General features: G+C 49.9%; 1 protein-coding gene across 3 annotated transcripts in view; it reads right to left on the bottom strand.

The window, feature by feature from the left end:
- Positions 1-9,858: 9,858 nt before the first annotated feature.
- The window catches only part of CD2H10orf143 (chromosome D2 C10orf143 homolog), a 46,944-nt gene continuing 31,715 nt past the window's right edge, over positions 9,859-25,087 (bottom strand). For 2 of the 3 annotated variants that reach the window (XM_030334653.1, XM_030334652.1), the window contains exons 3-4: positions 24,931-24,993; positions 9,859-10,411 (exon numbers count right to left, since the gene is read on the bottom strand). In XM_030334653.1, coding sequence (XP_030190513.1) covers positions 10,382-10,411; positions 24,931-24,993 — 93 coding nt within the window. In that variant the 3' untranslated portion in view covers positions 9,859-10,381. Of the gene's footprint in view, positions 10,412-23,484; positions 23,646-24,930; positions 24,994-25,087 lie in introns of all 3 variants that reach the window. The other variant, XR_003972855.1, reaches the window with a different exon arrangement.

Here is a 25,087-nt window from a genome sequence, read left to right as displayed (position 1 = left end):
CCATTCTTGGGGAGTTTCGGGGACAGTGAGTCAGATTTTCTTGGTCTAGCCTCTCTGTCCAGGGTGGTGTTCTCCAGGATAAAAGCCAGGACATGCCGGGGCCTCCTGAGGGCACGTCCACCCTGCCAGGACTTTGCCGTGGGACAAATGGCTCGCTGCAGGAATCTGCGGTCTGGACGGGACAGCAGCCAGCATGGGCATCTCTGAAGCCTCAACTCTGGGCTCACAGGTCCTGAGCGCATCTATCAATTACCCGGATGCCAGCGAAACCACGCTGTAAGTGGAACCACGTGGGGAGACACAGGGTCCTTGCGAGGAGTCTCCCCCTCCTCTGTTGTCATGGTGTTTCCCTAACCTCCCTGGCCGTGGGGGGTAGCAGAACAGCCTCCAGTGGCGGCCACAGAACAGAGGACCCTCCCAGGGGAGCGGCAGCATCTGGACCCAAAGGGAGAGACCGAGAGCGAGCACAACCCTCTCTCCCAAGCGCTCCTGCTGCAACAGGTCAGTGTTTGTTTGTTAATTTTACTGTGGTTAGATACTTACCACGAGATCTAGCCTCTCGGATCTTCAGGTGTGCAATACGGTACAACATCTACAGCGTATTCATCTTGCGTAGCTGGAGCTGTACCCCATGGGCAACAACCCCTCACGTCCAACCACCATTTTATTCTTTGCTTCTATGAGTCTATTTTAGATACGTCACTTAAGCGGAACCGTGCACCATTTGTCCTTCTGTGACTGGCTTGTTCACTCAGCATAGTGTCTTCCAGGTTTATCCATGTCATTGGATAATGCGGGATTTCCTTCTTTTCTAAGGCTGAATAATATTCCACTGTATGTGTATACGGTATTTTCTTTGCCCGTTTATCTGCTTATGGACATTAGGACTGTTCACGTCTCAGCTCTTGCGAATAATACTGCTATGTATGTGGGTGTGCTAAAATCATTTCAGACTCCTGATTTCAACTCTTCTGGGTATATACCCAGAATCGGAGCTGCCAGATCACATAGTAGCTGTATTTTTAACTTTTTGAGAAACTTCCGTACTGTACTGTCTTCCACAGGAGCCGCACCAGTTTGCGTTCCCACCAACAGTGCATGAGGGTTCCAATTTCTCCGCACACTCGCCATCCCTTGTTGTCTCTTGGTTTTTTAGTAACAGGCATCCCAGCAGGTATGAGGTGGTATCTCGCTGTTTTGGTTTCTATTTCCCTGATGACGAGCCATGTTGAGCATCTTTTCATGTACCTGCTGAAGCCATCATACTCCCTGACTTTGAAATATAGTACAAAGTGACAGAAACCAAAAAAGTATGCATTGCTATAAAGACAGATATATGGACCAGTGGAACTTCAGAACTGAGAGCCAGAAACAAACACATGTACAGTCAAGTGATGTTCAACGAGGTGCCAAGAACACACAACGGGGATAGGAGAGTCTCTTCAGCAAATGGTGCTGGGAAAACCGACAGCCACATGCTGAACAATGAAACTGCTTACACCACACACAGAAATCAACTCCAAGTGGATTGAAAACCTACAGATAAGACCTGAAGTTCAAACTCCTAGAAGAGAACACAGAGGAAAAGCATCACGACATCGATTCTGGCTGCGATGTGACGTGGCGTGGACCAGACGCCGAAAGCAGGGGCAGTAGAAGCAAACATAAACGAGGAGCACCATGTGGAACCAAGAAGCTTCCACAAGGCAAAGGATGCCGTCAGCAAGGTGGAAAGGCATCGTGCAGAATGGCAGAAAGTATTTGTAAACCGTCCGTCTCATAAGAGGTTGATTTCAAAAAATATATAAGGAACTCCTGTAACTCAACAGCACAAAAGCTAATAACTCCATTTAAAAACGGGCCAAGGACCAGAAGAGACACGTCTCCAAAGGAGACGCACAAATGGCCACAAGTCCTTTTTCATGATCGACAACTTTCAGGGACTAGAAAAGACACTGATGACCTCAGAGGTGAGTTTCTTGTGCTAATTCGAATTAATTATTAAGGGGCCTGTCAAGAATGTTTTTAAAAATTAAGAGATTTAGATCATCACTGAACTGGGTTTCTTGAAACAGGAGTAATGGGCCTCACCATGAAAACGACCAAAAAGATCACTTTAGTTGATGTATACGTTTATGTTGATGGCTACATCTTTTCTTGTAATTTTATTCTTTTTCTTTTTAAGTTTATTGATTTTGAGAGAACGCGCACAAGCAGAGGGGAGGGGCAGAGAGAGAGTTGAGACACAGAATCTGAAGCAGGCTCCATGCTGTCAGCACAGAGTCTGGCACGGGGCTTGAACCCATGAACCCTGAGATCATGACCTGAGCCAAGATCAAGGGTCATATGGTCAACTGACCGAGCCACCCAGGAGCCCCAATTTTATTCCTTTTCACAGAGGTCATAACTAAACCTATTTTAAGTTTTTATTTGTGTAATTATTTTCATGTAAGTAAATTTAGATGCCAGTAAACAACTTGTCTGTTGTTGTCTGCCCTGAACTTCAGCTAAAAAGTCACTGTATTTTATAAATGTACAATTACCCCTTACTGGCCTGAGCAAGCCGTTCCGAGTGCTTGGGCTCCTGTCCCCGAACGAAGGCTGCTCCCCGCGCCCCCAAAGCTCCCCTCTCTCTCCTGTCCACCGGGATGAAGGAAGCGGGGACGTGGAGAACCACACACATGCAGTTCGCACGCAGGAGCGTTTATCGCGGACACACTGGGCGCGGCACCTGAGCTGGCTCACACCTGTGACACTGGCTCTGGGAGGAGATGTAGACCCTGGAGTGCAGGGCCCGGAAGGGATGGGCGGGCAGAACCCTTGGCCAAGTCCCCAGGAGCGGGAAGCACAAACCCACCCTCTGCATCCAGCCCCAGCAGTCACCACAGAGGGACCCAGTCACCTGTCCCCGGCCCCCCACCCGCCCTGGTCATGCGCACGCGGCCTCCACCAGCCCAGCCCAGCCGTCCAGCTGCTCAGAAACGGCCGGTACATCAAGCCGACCTGCCGTCCGATCCGGGCTCCACTGGACATCGAGCTGTTTGCCCACAGGGGGACTAGGAACTAAGGAGCTCAGCTTCGGAACGGATCCCGGCGCTCACCTAGAGGGCGTCACTGCTGAGGTCTCGAGCCAGAAGGATACTTACTTTCGACATCAGGGGCAGGGCCCGGTGGCAGGGGGCGGATCTAAGACGAAACATTAGGCTTCTGAGGAGACTCCTTCCTAGCAGAAATGTACACGGAGCTCAGTGCTCCGAGTGGACTTTCTATTTTGTCTTCATTTGACCGGCTGTGCCCTGTGCCGTTCCCGTGTGTCACGGAGGGAAGGGCCAACCTGACCCCGCCGCTGCTGCCTGTGACCCTCCCCTGAGGCACGATACAGCACACCCCTCTGTGACGGGCGTCACTGGGTCACTGCCACTGCCCCTGCCATCCAGCCAGCCTCCCCCAGTAACCCCTGCAGGACGTCGCAGTACGGCCAGGAGGAGTGGTGCCCGTCCAAACCCCCGTCAGGGCTGTGTGCCCCCAAATGTGGGGATCAAAGAGTCATCCCCAGCTCTCTGTACTGATAGGACTGAGGATGAGGGCTTGTCCAGTCCCCAGGTCACCCCAGGGTCCTCAGTGGCTGGAGGAGGAAGAGGAAGTAGGAAGTGAGTGACTGGGGTTTGGAGCACCACAGCTGATGACTCATGGGAGAGAAGAAATGCCTCCATTTGTCACAGAGAAGGAAAAGACTGAGTCATCATAAGTCTTGACTGGATTTGTTTTATTGTGGCAAAATACACAACACATAAATTGGACTGTTTTAAGTGTGCATTTCAGCCGCATGAAGCATGTTCACCCTGCCGGGCATGCATCACCTCCATCCATCTCCAGAACCGTTTTCTCTTCTCCAGCGGAAGTTCTGTCCCCGCTAAGCAACTCCCCGCCTGTCCCTCTGCACCCTACTAAGTTTGCGCCAGACGGCCCCGTCTTCCTGCCAGGCTGCTGAAGTGATCACGTAAGGTGGCTGGCTGGCAATCCTCCCCACATATGCATACGTACTGGTAAGGAACCGACGGGCCAGACGTTTCCCAAGGTGTTAAAGTGCACGCAGAAATCACGAGTCCTGGTCATGAGCTGGCAGCAGGTCCTGGGATGAGGTCTGGAATCGCGTTCTCCACGCAGCCTGCCACCGGGGGGAGGGGCCTTCACCACAGTTTCGAAGTCAAAGGCAGAGAGAGCGAGGCTTATCAGCTCTGTCGCTGACATTTTGGGACCCGGGGCGTTGGGCTCCAAGGCCCCACGCGTGTGTACGCAATCACGGTCACGAGTGCCAGGCCCCGTGCAAAGCACCTAATACCTCATGCCATCGCTCACTGCCCACCGCGAGTTAGGAGGTGGGCGCTGTTGTTGTCCCCATTTTCCAGATGAGGAGGCTGAGGCACAGGGTCAGAGTCGGAAGCAGCAGGGGAACCCCAGGCAGGTGCCTACCCCAGGCCCTGAGACGCACCAGACACACTACTTCCGGTAGTGGGCTTGCGGGCTGCCTAGTCCGGCGAAGTATACTATTCAACTTATTCCAGAACACTGGAGAGACTTTCCACATAGCACAGAGGAGCCGTCTGCCCCAAAGTTCCCATGTCACAACCTAAACGACTCAGGTATGCCCAGATTCCCGGAACGTGGCGGGCGGCATTTCCTGGGAGCTACGGAAATGCAGAACGCAGGGACCCTCCCCAGACCTGGTGTCTGCATCTGGACAAGACCGCCCCATCCCTGGGATCCACGTGCAGCCTGAGGAGCGGGGGTCTGGAGGGGCCCGGTTCGGACCACAGTCTGGCCGTGGGTGACTGACTGGGCCTTGCTCAGCTGCTGTCCTTATTAGTACGGTGAGGGTACTCGTTTCCTCAAAGGGTTTTGGATTATTAAAAATGATCGCTCAGTACACTGTTTCTTTCCCATTGCACTTGGGGGAAAAGAAATTGCACTATTCAGTTTTAAACAGCAAGTTTCCAGGAAATGATCTGGTAAGGCAGTTATAACCAGAAAAGTTAATGGGAAAAAAAAAAGATACCCAGGGTTGAGTTTAAAGTACAAGACCTGTGCTAACAAAACAAAAACCAAGAACAGGGAGAAAAGGAAGCACGTACACACACAAGAGTGTTGATCGTGGCACAATGCCATGTCTCTGAGCGCAAGTCTCAATACTGGAAAGCGGCTGCTTATCCTGCAATTAATAGCAAATTCAGCAGAAATCCAATTGATGTCTCATGTGGCTTTTATTTGTGAAGTCTGACCAAATGATTCTGAAGTCGATCTAGACGCATAAGCACACAAGAACAGTCAGCAGCATTCCGACAAATGACAGGCGATGACGGAGAAGTAGCCCGTGCCCAGGAGAATGGGACCCAGGCCTGGGCCCTGGCTTTGTCACCTTTCTGCACGTGTTATGTCTCAGTAACAAAAGTCACACGCACACACACACGCACCCCCTCCCCCACCCAAGCACACGATGCCACAGCCAGCAGATGAGAAAGATCAAAGAACAAGAGAAAGCACACAAACAACCCCACGCACAGTAGAAATGGAATTTGTAGTCAGTGGAGGCAAATGTGGTTAGAATGAATGGTTAACGTCGGGGAAGAAATCAAGGTAGACATATCACCCTTTGCGCAACCCCCCCCCCCAAATTTTTAGCTACAGCAAAGTTTTAAATGTTACAATGACAGGAGAGTCACGCAGAGCTGTAGACGCATGATTTGCAAATCAATTCAGATAATATACAGAATTTGGGAGAAATGAAGGCCTCACTTGAATGACTCTCAGGCTAGAAACCAGAGAAAAAGAGGCTGACAGATACGACCATTAAGTCTTCCATGTAGCAAGTGGTACCATAAGCATCAGTGAAAAGAAGCTGAAAAATTATAAAGTGGGAAAAGTATTTGTAATATATGAGAGAAAAACAGACCTACTAGCCTTAGTATAGGAAGAATTCTTAAAAATAAATAAGACACGGGTCCCAGTAGAAATATGGGCAAAGATGGAAAGTTCACAAAGTAAGTGGCACATGGCCACTAAATGGAAAGCAGGACAAAGACCAGAAAGGCAAGGATCAAAAAAGAAATTCTGGGGGGTGCCTGAGTGGCTCAGTCGGTTAAGCGTCTGACTTTGGCTCAGGTCATGATCTTGCAGTTTGTGGGTTTGAGCCCCGAGTCGGGCTCTGTGCTGACAGCTCAGAGCCTGGATTAAGCTTCAGATTCTGTGTCTCCTTCTCTCTCTCTCTCTCTCTCGCTCTCTATCCCTCCCCCACTCATATCTGATCAAGCCTGGGGATCATCTACCAACTTGCAGGAGATACAGAGGTCAGAGGAGCAAGTAAAAACATGACTCACAATTAGCAAAATCTCAACACAAGCTCTACAAACAAATCAGCTTCTTGAAAACACAGTTCGAGGGGGAACAAAGGAAGGGAGACCCTCGATCAGAAAACAGAACTCATCAACCGGCCGGACATGTAGACCTTATTTGGATCCCAACTCAGACAAGCCGTAAAAAAAACAGACAAAATAGAAACAAACGTTTATGAAATTGATAAAGCATGCAGAAATGTAACCAGAGACTAGAGATTTCATAATCTGTTTGAGGAGGAACCATCATAGTGTGGCTCTGCTTTTTAAACATCTCTGGGAAGGCTGTACGGAAACTATTACAGGTGAATGGATACCTGGGACCTGCTTCCAGTCAGTGCGTGGGGAAGGGGTGGGCAGGCAGAGCAGGCTGGGGGCTGACCTCTGCTGGGCATGGAGGGCTGAGGATGTCCCTTGCACTGTTTCTTCTGCCGACTTCTGGGTGTGTGCATAATGTCCCGAGTTCAAAAACAGAGTAGGCTCTGCCCAGTATCGGTCAAAGAGAAGGAAGTAGGCTCTTGGGACCAACCTGCTAGAGGGCACAAAACCAGAATGTACCCTCTGACTCACCGATTCAACTTATAGAATGTTCTCTTATGGACACAAATGGGAAACCTTATAAAAGTGTGTGAAATGGTTATCTGGCAATTTTTGTAATAGCAAGTAGATAAATGAGTACATGAATAAATGAATGAACTTACACAGGCAGTACAGAGGGACCGGACAAAGGCACTGTGGCATTATCCACCCAATGGGACATTGTGCAGACATTTAAAGACATGACCCAGTACACATTGACTGACGTGAAAAGATGAACGTGACGTTAACATCAAAGGACGTGTCTGTGGGAGTGTATGTTTATGGAGCAAAGGTTTTACAAGGATAGTCATAGAAATGCTAACATCAGTCATGGTATGGGAATGATGGGATTCTGGGAGACTTTTATATTTGTATTTCATTTTATCTATAACATTAGTTTTCTTCTGTAGTAAGTATGGAATTGATGTATAATTTTAAATGTTTTAGAAAGAAATTTATAATTAAACCATATTTTAAAAGGAGGCAAGACATTTTAAATGATGCTACTCTCTTTGTTAACCATTTCCCTTGCTTTTGAATTTTCTGAAAGTTGTATAATCTGTTGGTTTAGAAGCCACTATAAACTTATTTTGTGAGACGATAAGAGGTATTTTTGTCCCCACACAAAATATAAACAATGACAGTGATTAAGGGATACACTGACAATGTATCTAATGGGAATGCACATACATACAGGCCCAGCCTGCTTCCTCGGGATGTAAGGGAACCTCCGCCCGCCCCCACCGCCACCCCGACAGGAAAACAAAGACGAAGCAGTCTACAGGGATAGCCACGTTTCACGCTCGTCACGGGGTGTCAAAACCAGCTTTAGTGGGATCTGTGCGGGTTTTGCCTATTAGCTAATGTGCTTCGGTACCTGCACTGCTGACTTGATGGGGGGGGTAGCGGGGGCTGGCCAGGCGGTGGTGACCAGGCAGGGAGCCACCAGTGGGGGCTGGCCGGGGGGGGGGGGGTGGCCAGCCTGGCTGGCCAGGCCGCCAGAGGGGGCTGGCGGGGGGGGGGGGGGGGGCCGCGGTGGGGTGCAGGAGGCACGGGGAGCTCTTCCAGCAGGCCGAGTGGCCGTGCCCCGGGCCCGTCAAGCTGCACATCCTGGCCCAGACTTCATTTTGCAAACATTAAAAAGACCTCCCCACACTTACCTACAGGCTTTAAAAACAACCTGTCCCAACAAAACGGGCACATCGTGCCCGAGCTGTCCCAACGACGGCCTGTGCCTTCCAGGATGGAGTACCGTGTTACCTTCACGAGGACGTGTTCCTGCAGGGACGGGGACGCGGCCCCCACGCAGCACACGGTTAGCCGTGAAGGGAAGCCCGCGTCCGGCAGGCTGACAGCGGCCACCTGGGTGAGTGGTTTCTGGGCTCCTGTCTTCGCTGCCCACCTTGTACGATGAACACGCATTACTTCTGTAGTCATGCAGCAGCCAATAAGAAGCAAAGCCTTACTTGGATACTTCACAAGCTGCAGGGCCCCAAACGAGGGGACCGGGCAGGGGCAGGGGCCCGCTCAGAGCCGAGGGGGAGGCCAGAGGCCAGGTTGGAGTGCGGTGGCCGGTCGGGGGAGGCTGGGCTAGGGCGGGTCCAGGGATGGGGACCAAGATGGCTCTGGAAGCCTGGGACCCCACAGCATTCTACTCTGGGACGTGAATGGGGAGGATGCACTGAAACCACCGCTCCCAAGCGCCCTGCCGACAGGCTTTTCCGCGGTGAGCACTCCCTCCGCCGTCTCAGATCTACAGGGACTCGTGACAAAACTGCGGGTCGGCATCACCCCGGCCTCTGTCATTCGCACTGCCACTCTGAGCTCTCGTGCCCTTCTGCTTTTCCAGAGGAGAGGGCCTCTCTGGGGTTGGAGGGCTGTGCAGTGGGGCACAAGGAAGGACACCGTGAGGTCACCACGGCCGTCTGTGCACGCCCGTGCTTCATGTTCCCGCCACCCCCCACAGAGGGACGGGGAGGACGAGGCTCCAGGACGCTGCTGACTGGCTCATGAGGCCAGACGCCATGGGGGACGGGGAACCTGCACCCAGTGTGTCTGGCTCTGAACAGAGCTGCTTTCCACCAGGCAGGAGGATGCCCGGGGCTTAGCGTCCACAGAAAAAGCTTTCGGTTCACGTCAAGAGCTGGGGTGATGTGTGGGCGACGGGTAATTACCAAAACAACGAGTAACTAAGTGGCCACCTCCTGTCCCCGTGAATCTGGGGGAAGGTCAAGCTCACCCACCAGAAAGGTGAACCAAAGAACTCCAGAACTCCCACTGTTTCCCTGGGAGCTCAGATGCGTCTCACTCTGAAGACAGGAGTGCGAGAAAGGTCCTCAGAAGCACGTATTCTAAGGCCACAAATCTCAGCCTCACGGCTCTCAGCCCTGGCTGTCTGGTGAGGACTGCGGTCTCGTCTCAGGCCAGGTATGTGCCCTGACCCAGGGCTGAGTGACTGGTGACCTCCAAGCCGCTGGGGGCAGAACAGTCCAATCTCTTCCCCGTGACACAGCGGTGCGCCTGAGATTCTAGGTAAGCCACGTCACCACGGGTACTGGCCTCGTCTCCTCCCAACGCCCAGTCTTCTGCCCTTCTGTGCAACACCAAGTCCCTCCACGACCACACACGGGACTGCGGACCGGCTCTTTCGAATGTCAGTGCTGGGGCGGGCACCGGCACAGAACACGGCCGGGGGGTGACCGATGAAAACGGAGGGTGCAGGGACGCCGTGCCGCTCGGGCTTTGGGAGGGCAAAGAGCCAGAGTCGTCCTATAACCCAGTAGTTTCGAGAGGACCTTGCCCACTAAGTACGAGGACGTGTCAGGAAGCCCTCAGACCCAGGGAAAATGACGCCAGTCTGCACACCCCAACGATGCATAGAAAACCCGAGAGAAATAAGAAATTTCACTTTAATATAAAGGAAGCCCTGTGCCTGACAACTTCGGTTGGGGAATTACATGGAACAGATTGGATACCAGCATTTAGTAAAATCCAGGTTAAGATTATAGAGTATTTTAAATATAAAAATAAGTCTTTTAGTTAAAAAAGAGCATAAGCAGCCCTGGACACACCCACACAACAACTGGAAAGCCTGACAGAAGAGCCCCGACGAAACTCCATAAGCCACTGGGCCCTCAAACCTCATAGGGAATCTGACGCTGGATCTTTTTTTAACTTTGACATGATGCAAACGATGCATCTGAAAGGAGGCTGTGGCAGGTAACAACGGTCGGAAGGCTCCTCTGAGGGGACGGGGTCCTCCTGGCTCTGGCGTGGTGGACAAGGGGGTCACCCGAGCGAGAGGACAACGGGCTGCAGCGTGAACAGGTGGGCGCCCACGTCCGTCCAGGACACGACACTCGCTGGCACGTGGATGGCTGGAACCCAGACCGGAGCCTTCTCGCTTGCACCTTCTAATAGTTCTCCGTGTGGCTAAGATGTCCCTACGATGACACAAAAGTACACCGTGGGAAGTAATTTGCTGCGGTTGTCTGTCCACTGACACAAAGCACTGCGTTTAGAACGACAGGGCGCACACTTGTACGAATGTTTTATTTCTGAGGTGAATCTACATTTACAGAGTATCCAGAACATATAATAAAACATATTTAGAGCACTTCCTACGGCGCCTGTTACATAGAATGTTCTCAAATAAACATTTTTCTTCTTTCCTACATGCTATGAGGGAAAACAAAGAGACTGAAAATATAACTTATATGTTCATAAAATAGAATTATTTTTTTATGTTTATTTATTTGAGAGAGAGCAATAGAGTGCGAGCAGGGGAGGGGCAGAGAGAGAGGGAGACAGAGGATTCACAGCAGGCTCCACACTGTCAGCAGCACAGAGCCCGACGTGGGGCTCGAGCTCCTATACTGTGAGATCATGACCTGAGCCGAAGTCAAGAGTTGGACGCTCAACTGACTGAGCCAACCAGGCATCCCGTGAAACAGAATTTTTTCAAACGACATTGACTAAATACTGAATAGGAACCCAACACAGAGAAGCTGTAGTGGTTCCTGTCAGGGGAAGTAACCCCAGTTGGTAACAGTCCAGGGCTTCTGCCCATCCCACCTGAGGCCTCCTCGCCTTTGCCCGCAGAAATAACTGGGAAGGACCAGATGGCTAGGGGCAGACAGGTGGCCCGACACTGTGCCACAGTGAAGTGAGAGGTCTTGTCCAGAGTCTAGAAACCTTCGTCCCAGTTGGTCACCATCCCAGCAGAGAGCAGTGTGGATCCGTGGCCCAATGACAGCAGCTGGCAGGGGAGCCCTGCTCTCCAAGACCACATCACGATGCCAGTGGCTCCCTGGGCTTGTGGAGGCCAGGAAGGGTGGGCTGGGCCGGGCAGTGGAGGGGACAAAGTGGTCTGGTCCACGATGGTGTCCATTTCCTCGAAGGTAGGTATTCCCCTGAGCCACAGGGACCCAACACGAAAGACCTGGGACTGGCACACGGCAGGGGAAGTGGCACCCAGGCTTGTGAGCATGTTTCACAAGGATGGATCATCCTAGCAGATTGGAAGAAGATGCTCTGGAGATCTCAGATTCTACCCAAGGAGCAGTCAGCAAAGGCTTTACACAGGACAGGTATTTTAGTGGACCAAGAAGGCAGAACACAATCTTACAAGGTGAGAGGGCTCACTGGCAATGAGAACAGATCAGAATGTTCCAGAACCAGGAGTGCCTGGGTGGCACAGTTGGTTAAGCATCTGACTTCAGCTCAGATCATGATCTTGCAGTCCATGAGTTCAAGCCCTCGTCAGGCTCTGTGCTGACAGCTCAGAGCCTGGAGCCTGCTTCGGATTCTGTGTCTCCCTCTTTCTCTGCCCCTCCCCCGCTCGTGCTCGCTCGCTCGCTCTCTCTCTCTCTCTCTCTCTCTCTCTCAAAACTAAACATTAAAAAAAAATTAAAAATAAAAAAGAATGTCCCAGAACCAGGGAAGTCATCTGTGATGATTGAAGCTAGGGTTCACAGCACACACAGGCAGGGACAGGGGATCTATCTGGAATGCCATGCTGTGCCCAGATTGTGAAATTTATAGGTGTTGAATTTATTCAACAGGCCTCTGTTTTCCAAAATAGCCTCTGCACTGCATGTGTAACAAGCATCCCTTTATAAAAGGACATTTAAACAAGAGTCTTTACTGTGGTTCTTGGGCTCTTTAATCACCTACTACCCATCAACTCTCCAAAAGGTGGGGAAAGGACATAGCACTTCCCCAACTTCTCTGGCCAGGAAGCTCTTGTCCTGAGCCCCTCAGCAGCAGGAGCCTGGGCGAGGAAGCACTGCCCCAGGCACAGGAAGTGGCAGAGATGGGGTCACACAGAGCTTGGGAAGCTCACTCTGAGATGCTCTGGGAGAGGGAGTGCAGTGGACAGGGCCAGGAGGCAAGACTCCAGGGAAGATGGGGCCTCTCTTGAGGGAGGGACATCCCGGGGGGAGGGGACTAGATCAGGCTCTTTAATAATAATAATAATTCTTCTTCTTCTTCTTCTTCTTCTTCTTCTTCTTCTTCTTCTTCTTCTTCTTCTTCTTCTTCATCATCATCATCATCATCATCATCATATCATCATTACTGCTGCCAATAGCACCACCACCATGTAGCCCAAATACCAAAATTTTTTTAAAAAAAATGTTTTGCTGAGAGCTCTCCCTCCAGTCCCCAGCCACCCCCTTTCCACTGGATGGGGTTATCTGAAGATGTGTTGGAGGCAGAATGGACAAGACTCGGGACAATGAGACAGACGGAGCCACGTCAATATGAAGGCCGAGTCCAGAATCTTAAAAATTTTTTTAACGTTTATTTATTTTTGAGACAGAGAGAGACAGAGCATGAACGGGGGAGGGGCAGAGAGAGAGGGAGACACAGAATCAGAAGCACGCTCCAGGCTCTGAGCCATCAGCCCAGAGCCCGACGCGGGGCTCGAACTCACGGACTGCGACATCGTGACCTGAGCTGAAGTCAGATGCCCAACCTGACTGAGCCACCCAGGCGCCCAACCGAGTCCAGAATCTTAAAAATTTTTTTAACGTTTATTTATTTTTGAGACAGAGAGAGACAGAGCATGAACGGGGGAGGGGCAGAGAGAGAGGGAGACACAGAATCGGAAGCACGCTCCAGGCTCTGAGCCATCAGCCCAGAGCCCGACGCGGGGCTCGAACTCACGGACTGCGACATCGTGACCTGAGCTGAAGTCGGATGCCCAACCCGACTGAGCCACCCAGGCGCCCAACCGAGTCCAGAATCTTAAACACAGAAACTGCTCCTTTAAGCCTTTCGCCAATGCTCGGAGTTCCTGCCTCGTTCCATTCCCTCTCCTCAATTCGTTCCACTTGGTCAATGTCCCTCTTGGAGCATAGAGCCACAGGTACACCCAAAAAGGAGCCTGTCCTATCACCAATCTAGAAGCAAGGTCCTAGTCCTCTGACTCTGCAACACCCTGTGGCTGACAGGGGAGATCTGGGCGCTGAGTCTCCAACATGACAGGCAGGAAGAGGGTGTTGTGCCTTACCTGTGAGTCTCATGCTGACTGACCACACCTTATGGCCTGACTGGGCTTAAAAAATAATCTTATAAGAAACGGGGAATATACCACTTTTGATAAAATACAACTCCAATGTATTTCCACCAAGAGAGAGATGTTTTAGAAGAGAGCTTTTATTCGTTTCTAATATTGGGAGGGCCTCAGACCCAAAGATGTCCAGACTTGAACACAGCAGAATAACACTGTCAAAACTCAAATCCTCCTGAAGGCAGAGAGGGAGAGGGACCCTCCAGAAAGTTAACAGCTGACTTCTCATCAGAAATACAGAAGTCAGAAGGCAGTGACAGTGTGTATTCAAAGTGCTAAAAGACCATCAATCAATAATTCTATATCCAGCCAAACTATCCTCCAGAAATGAATGGGCTATGTAAGTATCTCTGGATAAACAGAGAAAGTCTGTTGCAGCTAGACCTACCCTACAAGAAATACTGAAGGGCATCCTTCAGGTTGAATTTAAAGGATATTGGCCAGTAAGTCAAATCCAGACTTTAGGAAGCCTAAATCGTTTCTTAAGGCACTAACTTGCCTTTTAATGCACTTCACCGTCTCCTCAGAGTGGAACAGATTTTATTCTTTAAGCAGTTCTTGTTCTGTCCTTCTAGTCATCCAAGGGCTTGCTGCTTCTCACATCCAGAAGAAATAATACGAGTGTGATTTGTTTCCTAATTATTACTGCTAAGAGTTTCCCTCTCTCCCCCTCCATCCAAGCTCCCTTAACAGTGTACCCACCACCTTGGGCCTCATGTTCCAGAGGAACCCCCCCAGCCCATCCTGGCTGTACCTCTCCATGGGGTAAGGAATCCACAGGGCCAACGGGATGTTCCCACCCCTGCTCTGTTTCCAGAGCCTATTTCCCGGGCCTGCGTCTGCTGAGGACAGACCACAGCACTATCACACTACAGCACCCTTGTTTGCTGGAGAGGGGTATGGTGAGGTGGGAGGGGATGAGGGTGGAACCTGGACGTGCCCTTCCAGTGTGCCCTGGGCCCTGTGTCGTGCAGGACAGAGCCTGCACTGAGCAGCAGGGAGGGGCACCCCCAGGAGTGAGCTCTCCCTCATCCCACCAGGTCCCAGCACGAACTGCTGAGAAATTCAGGAATGCTGTATTTGAACTTTCCACCTCCTTACGAAGTTAAAGTGCCAGTATGAGTCTGAGTCGTTGAGGACAGCGGGGCCCACGTGAAGGCAAAGAAGCCCTGATTCCTGAAATCACGTTCTGCCTCTGCTCCAGCTTTTCCAGAGCTCTCAGGCACTGGAACGCGCCCCGGCCTACCCAGTGAAGACCCTTGCAGGGGGCGGGAGTGGGCAGTAGGAACAGAGCTCAGCACTCAGCAGTACTCAGTAGTACTCAGCAGTACTCAGCAAGAGCTTCTAATGATCAACTCAGAACAGTAATGAGCAAACGGCTTATAATCCCCCCCACCGATTGTCTGTGACAGGATCAAGTTTGGGAAGCAGGGCACTTAGACCAGGGGGAAAGGACACGTGGGCAGAACTGAAGTCGGGGCGGCGTCCCACAACCTCCTCCCCCTTCCGAGGCTGAGTCAGGGGCTCCTGCTGGGGAGAAGATAGACTCACGGTACTCACGTCCGTGGGGAACGGGGCTGAGGGGAACACAGGGGAACGTTGCTGCTCGAGACAGACCGTATTTTACAAATAGGGAATATGGAGGGGGGCGCCTGGGTGGCTTGGGTGGCTAGGTGTCCGACTTCGGCTCAGGTCACGATCTCACGGTCTGTGAGTTCGAGCCCCGCGTCGGGCTCTGTGCTGACAGCTCGGAGCCTGGAGCTGCTTTTGATTCTGTGTCTCCCTCTCTCTCTGCCCCTCCTCCGCTCACACTCTGTCTCTCTCGCTCTCAAAAATAATAAAATAAACATTAAAAAAAATAGGGAATGTGGAGGAAGGTACATTCTAGGAAAAGCCTTGAGTTTAAAGCTAAAAACAAAACTGTACACACAGCTTTCGTGGACTTCAAAAGCAGGCACCGAGGACAGACTCTCCAAAATCGGGCTATCATCATAAAATTGTTTTCTCTCAAGCTCATGGGCATGGGCTCTAGGGAAGGGGCATCTGGCACCTCGAGGGGATGCTGCGATCTCAAGCAGGCTGCCTTGTGAGGAGTCTGAGGACTTTAAAGAATCCACTTACCCGCTGCTGCTGCTGTTGCTGTCTTTTAAAATTTTTGTTTCCGTTTCACCTTTTGATCCCTTTCACCCATTTCTCCAACTCCCTACCCTGGGCATCCACCAGCCTATTCTCAGTATGTATTAGCCGCTTTTGTTTTTAAATAAAAGATCCGACGCGGTAGTGGGACCGCACGGTATGTCTCTTTCCGACTTACCCCACTCAGCGTAACACCCCCGAGGTTTATCCATGTTGTTGCAAATGGCAGAAGTTCATTCTTTTTTATGGCTGGGTAACATTCCATGGAGTGTGTCTATAGTTTCTCTATCCATTCATCTATCCTGTTTGAGTGTTCATCTTCTATCCAACAAGTGCGATGAATATCAGTTTTAGCACTTTATCTGTGACTTCTCTTGGATCTCCTATGTGGGTAATTGTATCATCTGAAATAAAAACTTATCTTTTCCTTTCCAGTTGTTACACCATTGCTTCTTTTCTCCCATCTCACGGTGTCCAAAATGGAAGCATTACCCCTCCCTGGGTAGTCAGGGAGCGAGCGACAGCAGCAAACTTGTGTTTCCCTCTTCATCAACGGAAATGCTTCCACCCAGTGTGACGAACCCTAAACCTTCCCAGGATAAACACTTCTAGTTCTGGTTTGCTGAGTTCTTCCCATCAGTGGGATGTGGAGCCTGCATTTATTTAGATTTGGATGATCGTTGGTTTCTCTCCTCTGATCAATGCAGTAGGTTTTCTAATGTTAACTCATGCTTCTGTTACTTCAAGTAGGACTTTTTTAACCTAAGAAGCCATCTGCGATGGTAGCTTTTTGCGAAATTTCCCAATTTGTTTCACTGTTACTGGTCTGTTTACATGGTCTCTTCTGCCATCCCCGCTGCGCTGGCCATCCTAGCCTCGTGCTTAGTACAGCCAGCCCACATGTCCACAAAGGACCTGTCCTCTGAGCGCGTCAAAGACACTATTCCAAAGTCTCCCGGTGTCTGTTTTCACCAACAAGAGGTCTGTGGCCAAAGCATGACCCCTCCCTGCCTCCTAAGCAGCTCCATGAGAGATGCGCTGACAGGTCATGCACAAGGCCTACCCACCATGATTTCAGGAACACAAGAAAGGTATAGACACAAACAGACCCACCCTCACGAAGCACCACATGGCTTGGGAGACAGGGCATGACAGACACAACTTGAACACCCTGTACGTCCTGAGCCCTCACTCCCTAAGGAGAAACGAACTCGTCATCCTGAACCTGAAGTTTCTCATTCTCAGGAATGTCTTCTTTCAGTTAATATCAATGTTTTACAAGTTTAAAATTGTATCTACATGGCATCATTCTATACACATCCTCCTGTAGTTTCCTTAAGTTCATCCATCTTTACTGTGATACTTTGTCAAATTCATATACCCAAACTCACCTACCCACTGTCCCACAGGACAGTCGGGTTTCTGGCTGTTTGCTCGGCAAACAATGCAACTACAATTACCTTGTGTGCATTCCTCCCAGGGAAGAATCTTCTGGGTCACAAGGAATGCCCACCACCCTCCCTAGCAGGGATCTGCTCTCCCTTTCACTGTGTCAATGTGCACGGCCTCGAATGAGGTGGGCAGAGCCTTTCACCCCACACCCCGCCCTCACTTCTGTCGTCGGCTTCTAATGAGTGACTCGGAACAACTTTCCTGATCAGTCTCCTACCGATCATCTCGACAGGGATCAAGTTTGGGAAACCTTCCCATCTAAGCCAGGGGAAAGGGTAAGGAGGTAGGACCGAAGTCAGGGGAGGAGGACTAGCGGAATGGACGTCCCATTCCCTTCTCCACGCTTCTGAGGTTTGCTATTATCGTTGTTATTATCTGCCAATTTGATGCTTAAATTTGATACCCTTAATTACTAGCAAGGCTTAACATCTGTTTATGTTTACTGGCTAATTGAGTTTCCTCTTCTCTCAATTGCCAATTCATACACTTTGTCCATTTATCTGCGACTCTCTGGTATGTCACAAATGTCTTCCCTGCTTTATGGGATCTTCTTCAACAGTGTGGAGGGATTTTGGCATGCGACGTAGCTTATGTTCATAGACAAATATACCAATCCTTCCCCTGTGAGTTTGTTAGATTGTACAATTCTGTGTGGACATTTAGGGTCTTTAACCTTCCCCCCACCTCCCAGGATTGATTTCTGGCAGAGATCTGCTCTTACCTTTCCTCATGTAGATGGCCACATATGTTAGCACAGTTGAGAGACCTTGTCCTTCCCGCCTGACTTGCCGTTGAGTCTCTACACTGTTGGCAGTTGCCGTATATGCAAGTTTAACGCTCTCCCTTTTATCTCACTGGTCTATTTCTCTATCCCTGGGCCAGCACCGTCTTAACCCTTATCACTCTGTAATGGATCTTGACATCTGACAGGTGACCTTCGTCACCTTGTTCTTTTGCTTCAAGACTGTCTGGCTACACATGTCTTTCCTTTAATTCTGGAAAATTCTCAGCTACTATCTTTCCAAAAGCCATGAATCTTTTCAAGTCAGGTCATTTCATTATTTTCTCCTCCTCTTCCCTAAACTCCTTCCTTCTGGATTTCCTGATGGGGTTTCCATTCTTTCCTCAGACTCTGCATCACACCTTCTATACTTTCTGTCTCTTTATAAGCTCGTGAGGTGCTTTGGATGACCTCTCCAGACAAAGCTAGTTCACGGATTCTGTCTTTAACTACATCTAACTTCAGTGGCCATGTCACTCACTTTTAGGTTAGTTTTTTCAACCTTCCAATTCTCGTTTCACACTATACTCATCTTTGATTATGGCTCTATTTCCTCTTTTTTTTTTTTTAATTTTTTTTTTTCCAACGTTTATTTATTTTTGGGACAGAGAGAGACAGAGCATGAACGGGGGAGGGGCAGAGAGAGAGAGAGACACAGAATCGGAAACAGGCTCCAGGCTCTGAGCCATCAGCCCAGAGCCTGACGCGGGGCTCGAACTCACGGACCGCGAGATCGTGACCTGGCTGAAGTCGGACGCTTAACCGACTGCGCCACCCAGGCGCCCCTCTATTTCCTCTTTAATCATTTTTAAATTTAAAACAATCAGTCTTATGGCAAATTTCAAGTTCTTTTCTATTTCAGAGTCTTGGGGGTTTGTATTCTCGTTATAATTCCTGATGTGTCCCCAACGCCCCCCTCACCCCAGCCATAGATCTAGGGGTGTCATTTGTGTTGTTCTGACAATTGTTCAGGCATCCTCAGTGCAGACTGTCTGACCTCTGCAGCCTGTGTGCTCCGGATGGTGGAGGTATACCCGCAGGACGATCCTGCATTTGCCACCATCCAGGGCCTTAATGGACTTCGAGAGTCTGGACCTATTTCTATGTTCATGCTTTGCTTTTGGTTCTTGTACCACTGAGAAAGAGAACCCGCCTGGGGCCCAGACACCCGTGTATGGCCTGGTGTTTTAATTTCTACTCCCCTTAAGGGACAAGTAGATCTTCCAGGCTCAGAACTTTAGGCAAGGGTCCAGGTTCCAGCTCCCACACCTCCACTGGCCAAAGTCACATCTATCTGCCTCTGGACATCAGAGTTCTAGTCCTCCAGCCTCTCCACCCCTTGGTCCCCCCGGCCTACTCTAGGACCAAACTCAACAAAGGTGGGGACTTAGTAACTGCCACCAAGGATGTGTCTGTATCTATTGTTCTGCTTTTGTTTTCTCTCTCTTCACTTATTACACATTAACTATGCATTTCATGCTTTTATCTGTACCAGAAGGTGGATACATTTGCATCAGCGCACCTGACATGCCCCTAGCAAGTCTAAATTACATCTTTCTTAAAGTGTTTTCAATCCATTCACCATCTCCTCACAGTTTAACTTACTTTATTTGCAAGAAAGAAATGTTTGTTTGGTTTTTCTAGTTATCTGAAGGCTCTGATCTCAATAACATAGTTAAAAAAAAACAAAACAAATTTTCCTGGTTGCTGTACTCTAGAGAAAACATTTACTGTCAGAAGCTAAATCTGAAGATTTGGTAAGAAGTCTATCCAAACTCATCTGTTCTGGGATTCACACTTGGCTGTAGTGACACAGCCAAACTCTCTTCTCAGCCAGCGTGTTCATCCAGTTTGAATAATTCAGTGCTGTGTCTGAGCCCACACGCTCTCCTGGCATCTGGGAGTGAGGTCCACAAGGACACCTCTCTCTCTCTCACTCACTCACTCACTCACTGCAGCACCTCTCAGCAGGTGAGAGCTGATCTCTGCGGCCATGTGCGGGGTTGGGGGGCTGGTGAGGCTGGCACGCAGGCTGTAAACACACACAGAGACCAGCTGAGAGGAGCGGGCGGAGGGGCGGGCTGTGGTGACCGCTGGAGCCCGCCTGCTCGCCCACCACGGTGGACCCCGTTCTCCTCAAGCACGAATGCACGAGGTTCAACAAACTCTGGCATCCTTGGCCAAGCTGGGGAAATGCACAAGCATGATTTGATTCTTACAGGATAACCGATGAAATTTCCCTTGAACCCACCTGACTGTGTTTTCCTCTCTCAGGACATAAGAATGAAGGACTGACCAGAAGCAGCTAGTGCTGAAATGGGGCACAAAAAGCAAACAGCTGCTCGTCGATCTTCCTTCGGCCGCGTCAGAACACCACGTTTTCATCCCGGCCTCATCCCCGCTAGACGCCTGGACCGCTAAGCTTGGCCACAGCCATCCTCCTGCTGCGACGCAGGCCAGGAGAAAGGCAGGCTCTCTGCACCCTGGGCCCTGGGTTGGTTCCTGTCTCAGCCCAGTATTTAGAGATGCCACAGATGTAGGAAGCACTTACCAATCAGACAGGTGGGTAAATAACACAAAACAAATATTTTAAAGGTCACGCATTTGGAGATAAAAAGTACAAAGAAAACAAGAATATCCATTCAGAATCAGAGTAACCATACTTGGGCTGCTGCAGCCGGGAGGCTGGACAACAGGCTGGACCACACACCCCACGCCCCGCCCGCCTCTCCTTCTCCCGCCCCTCCCCTGCACTGTCAGTCAAGGGACTTCAGTGTCAGCATGGGAACAGCACAGAGGCTTATTAGGTCTACTTCCCTTAGTACCTGCCCTCATTACTAATGAACAGGCTGTTATCTAAAATCAACTTGTTGGGGTGTGTGTGTTGGGGGGGGGGGTCCATAAAACCAAAACATCGTGGTTTGCACATCAGCTTTTATGTGGCAATTCAGCACCAGTTTAGGTAATAAAACCCAGCTCACCCCAGATAACAGAACAAACACCACCAGTGATGAGCAATATTAAAGGGCCTGACTCTTTCGATTTAATGCCCGGGCTCACCACGTCGCCCAGGCAGCTCCGGGCTGGGGCAGGCTCTGCCCGTGCTGCGAAACACCACGCTTGCTGAACCACACCCTGAGGCCTGAGGATGGGCAACAGAGACCCAGAGGCCCGTGTTTAAAACTGCGATCCTTTTTTTTTTTTTTTTTTTTTGTCCAAGAGGACTGGTTTACTCTTCAGGCAATTAGGTAGGATACAGTTCAGAAACGAATGCAGGTATTTCATGCAGGGAATTTAATATGGCTTCAACCGCTCACGGAAGAGCAGAGAGGCCCTGCAGGGGAGGTCAAGGCAAGCCCACGCCCCCACGCAGACAGCCGCAGGCCCCGGCACGGAACACAAGCGGAAGCAAAATGACCACAGAGCCCAGACGCCCGTGCCACCTGGCAGGAGCTGGGGGCAAGCGGGCTAACTCTGCAGGAGCTGGCATCTTGGAGGGAGGGGCTGAGAGGCTGCCTTGGGGGTGAGGTGGGGGGAGAGGGGTGCCCTGGCTTCCACCCCACCCTCCCTCACACTCCAGGGTCCAGGGTCAGAAACCAGAAGCCAAGGAGTCTGGAAGCACAGTCTCCACAACACAGAGCAGGGCAAAGGTGGGGCACAGAGCTGAGAAAAACCGGGCAGGCGACCATCATGCAGACCCAATACAATCTGAAGGTGGCCCTGCCCGTGCAGGGCTCATGCGCTGGGGAGCTAGGGTGACGGGGACCAGATGCCACTTGGAAAACTGGTGCCAGGACACAGCACCTCAACGAACAAGGGAGATCTGCTTTTCCTACAATTTCCTGCCTTACGGTGCCCCCACCCCCACACCACGTACCTTCATTCGACTGCCCTACAGACCTTTCACGGCCCTATTGGGTTTCATCGAACGGATTAGAATTTGCAAAGGATGGCACGGTTTCCACGGTCCACTCGGCCACCGTGGGCCCTGCACCCAGCGGGCTAAGCTGACCCGAGAAAGGAGGCGTCGTGGCCAGGCTGTGGCCCAGTCCTGGAACCGCCCACGAAGGAGAGGTCATCAGCGACGGTGGCCACTGGCACTGCCTCCAGGTTCGCAGCCCTGGACGGGGCTGCAGAGAGGGGGCACCCCGGCCTGGGGAAGGGTGGACTCCCCAAAGGACGGAACGCCACGTCCCACCACAAGGACAGGGGCCACTTTCACTGCAGCCGTCGGTCACCCGAGCAGGACGAAGCAGGGCTAAGAGAAGGTGCCTCCGAGGAACAGCACGCACGACAGCAGAGACCCCGCGGCAAGGCCCAAATGGCGGTCGCTGCAAGGGGAGCCAGAACAGACCGCACAGGGAGGAGACCACGCGCCAGCCTGGGCGACAAGGCGGATGGAGAAGGGCAACCGAGAAGTCCCCGCATACGCGAGAAGCCAAGACCCTGCATTCATGAGAAATGATTCGTGCTAAAAACCAAGAGCTCAGGAGTAGAATGACAGCAGAAACTCAGGCTCCGAGCTGCAACAGCTGCCTGAGGACGCAGGGCAGGACCGGCCGATCAGGTGAGGTCCCGCCAAGTCAGAACCACACCAGAAAACGAGGCACAAAGGAGGTTATGGGGGGAGGCGGGGAGCACCAAAGAAGGGGAGTTTCCCTTTAGGGCCCCACAGACTCCCCGGTGCACCCTGTGCTTCTCTGTGACCCAAGGTCACCACCCTGGCTCCACTACGGGAACAGTGGTACAGAAGGGGCACACTTGTGTGCACAGGCACACGTCTGTGGATGGAGCCGTGTGTCTAATGAAGTCTTCTGCAAGTCGGACTTGCTGTCTGTTGGTGATTTCCTGGTAAGCACTGCTCCCTGGGATCTCACATTTCTAAAAATACTATTTGCTTTTTATTTAACACTGAACCTTTTGATGTTCCAGAATACAAAAATAGCGTCTTATTATTTTAAAAGCTTAGGAGAGAAACTAGCCGTATTATTAGAAAAAGAAGATATACGCAGCTATAGTCTGTTCAAATATCAAGAGGTGTGACTTTTCAAATTCACATTTCAATCTTTATTTACATAAGACTTTTAGAAACAGTGGGTGTAAATATTAAATCACCCAAGCCTGGGTAAAGTTTTATTGAGAATGACTACTGATAAAGGGAAACTGATTTTTTAAAGTCGGTTTCTGAAATTTAGATGAAAAGAATATCGAGCACTGACGAAAAAATGATGTATTTACATATCAATATAGGTTCTCTGCTCACAGATTCATTTCCTATGAAACATAACAGAGGCAAGCCTGGGGAGTTACAAAGGAAGGAAAAATCCTAATCAAATAGATACTGTTGTTCAAACAGAATATTAGCTAAAATGATCCAATCAGCTGTTTGAGCCAAATTTTTTTTCTTTAAGCCATTCATGCCAGAACACAACCTCTTAGAGCAGTAAGAATCCACACTACGTTCCAAGTATTTGCCCAACAGATGGGGGGATTTGAGAGATACATTCCATGGAAATGGGACGAGGACAAGGAAGGTCACCATCTAGTCACCAGCACTGACACAATTTACTCACAATGTGTCTCTCCAGGTAAACATCACGTATTTGTATCCAGCGCAGGTGCAGCTGTTGTACGAACCAACCTAAAGTACAGTAAGTTCCGACCGCTGGATCTCTGCCTCCGCCCTTGTTCAAGGACTACACCAGGGAATGAAGCACAACGCGCAGGAATTCTCCTGACGAAAAGACCACAAAAAGTCGAAAAGCAGGGCGCCTGGATGGCTCAGGCGGTTGAGCGTCCAACTTCAGCTCAGGTCACGAACTCACAGTCGTGAGTTCGAGGCCCCCCCCACCACCCCGCCCCAGTGGGCTCTATGCTGACAGCTCAGAGCCTAGAGCCTGCTTAGGATTCTGTGTCTCCCTCTCTCTCTCTGCCCCTCCCCTGCTCATGCTCTCACTCTTTCTCTCAAAAATAAACATTAAAAAAAAAAAAAATCGAAAAGCACACCTTTACAAAGCAAGTCAAACACTAAGCTTGGTTTCTATTTCTCCAATGACTTCAGGTGACCAGAGGTTCACACGGGTGATAGCCGACACTTAGGTCTTCACTAAAAACAAAACCATTGCTTCTCACTGTAAAATACAGTAGCCTGCAATATATCCACTGAAAATCTTATAATTTATTGACTCAATCTTTTGCTTATCAGAAACAGAGCAATACATTTCTCTAAAAATCTGTAGGGGGAAATCTAAGAAATACTCACATACACACAGATACACACACACACACACACACTCTCTCTCTCTCTCTCTCTTTCTCTCTCTTTCTCTCTCTCCTGGTTTCTATGTGTCAATTAAACGTAATTCCATTTTATTGTGATATTACGATTCTAAACTTAAAATTAAAAAAACCCCAAGAATTACAGAGGTTATCAAAAGACATATTAACTTGTTCTTAGAGTAAGTCCAAAATGAATAACAAAGGTATGATGCTAGTGTCCAACCTTACGATATCCTGCCCGATACAGGAGATGGGGAATGTGACTCTGGCTATGTTAGGCCTCCTTTACTTTGATTTAATGGTGGGAATACTGCATTTCTCCCTCTGAAATCTGTGGTTTCTGTAAAGTTTACGGAAACACTAAAGAAAGCTTAAGCAGGGAAAAGAGAAAACAATGTCCATCCCTATTCGGATAATTAAATGAGGTCAGGGCTTTCCTCCAAGATGTCCTCAAATGATCTCTATTAAATGTATCCAGTGGCCTGTTCCCTTCCCTGAACTCTGTGTTAAGAAAAAATTTTAAGTGTATTTTCATTTCTGTTTCCAAGCTGAAGCTGGAAACAAATCAGTTTGCACCCCAGCAGAATGCCAAGAAAAGCTTAAATCAATCTGCACCTTTTTATTTACATCCCTCATTCCTTAGAAATGTAATTGCCGTTTTTATTAACTTTGTTTTATGGATCTAATATTTAAGAACAAGTCTGTCTTTTATGTCACAGCGAGAAGGTTAATGCACTTACAGATTCCCCCGCAATACATCTCGGGCAAGGCTGGGCCGAGTTCCTTCCACCGTTGTGAGGAATCTATTTAACAAATCACAGCCGCAGATGTATCAGAACAGTGATTATTTACACTTTTTATTAAAATATTTAAATGGGTCACAGCTGGATTGGTGGG

Source organism: Lynx canadensis, chromosome D2 (assembly GCF_007474595.2).
Source record: "Lynx canadensis isolate LIC74 chromosome D2, mLynCan4.pri.v2, whole genome shotgun sequence".
Taxonomy (NCBI): domain Eukaryota; kingdom Metazoa; phylum Chordata; class Mammalia; order Carnivora; family Felidae; genus Lynx; species Lynx canadensis.
Note: the sequence above shows the minus strand (reverse complement) of the source record. Positions and strands in the feature narration are given on the sequence as shown.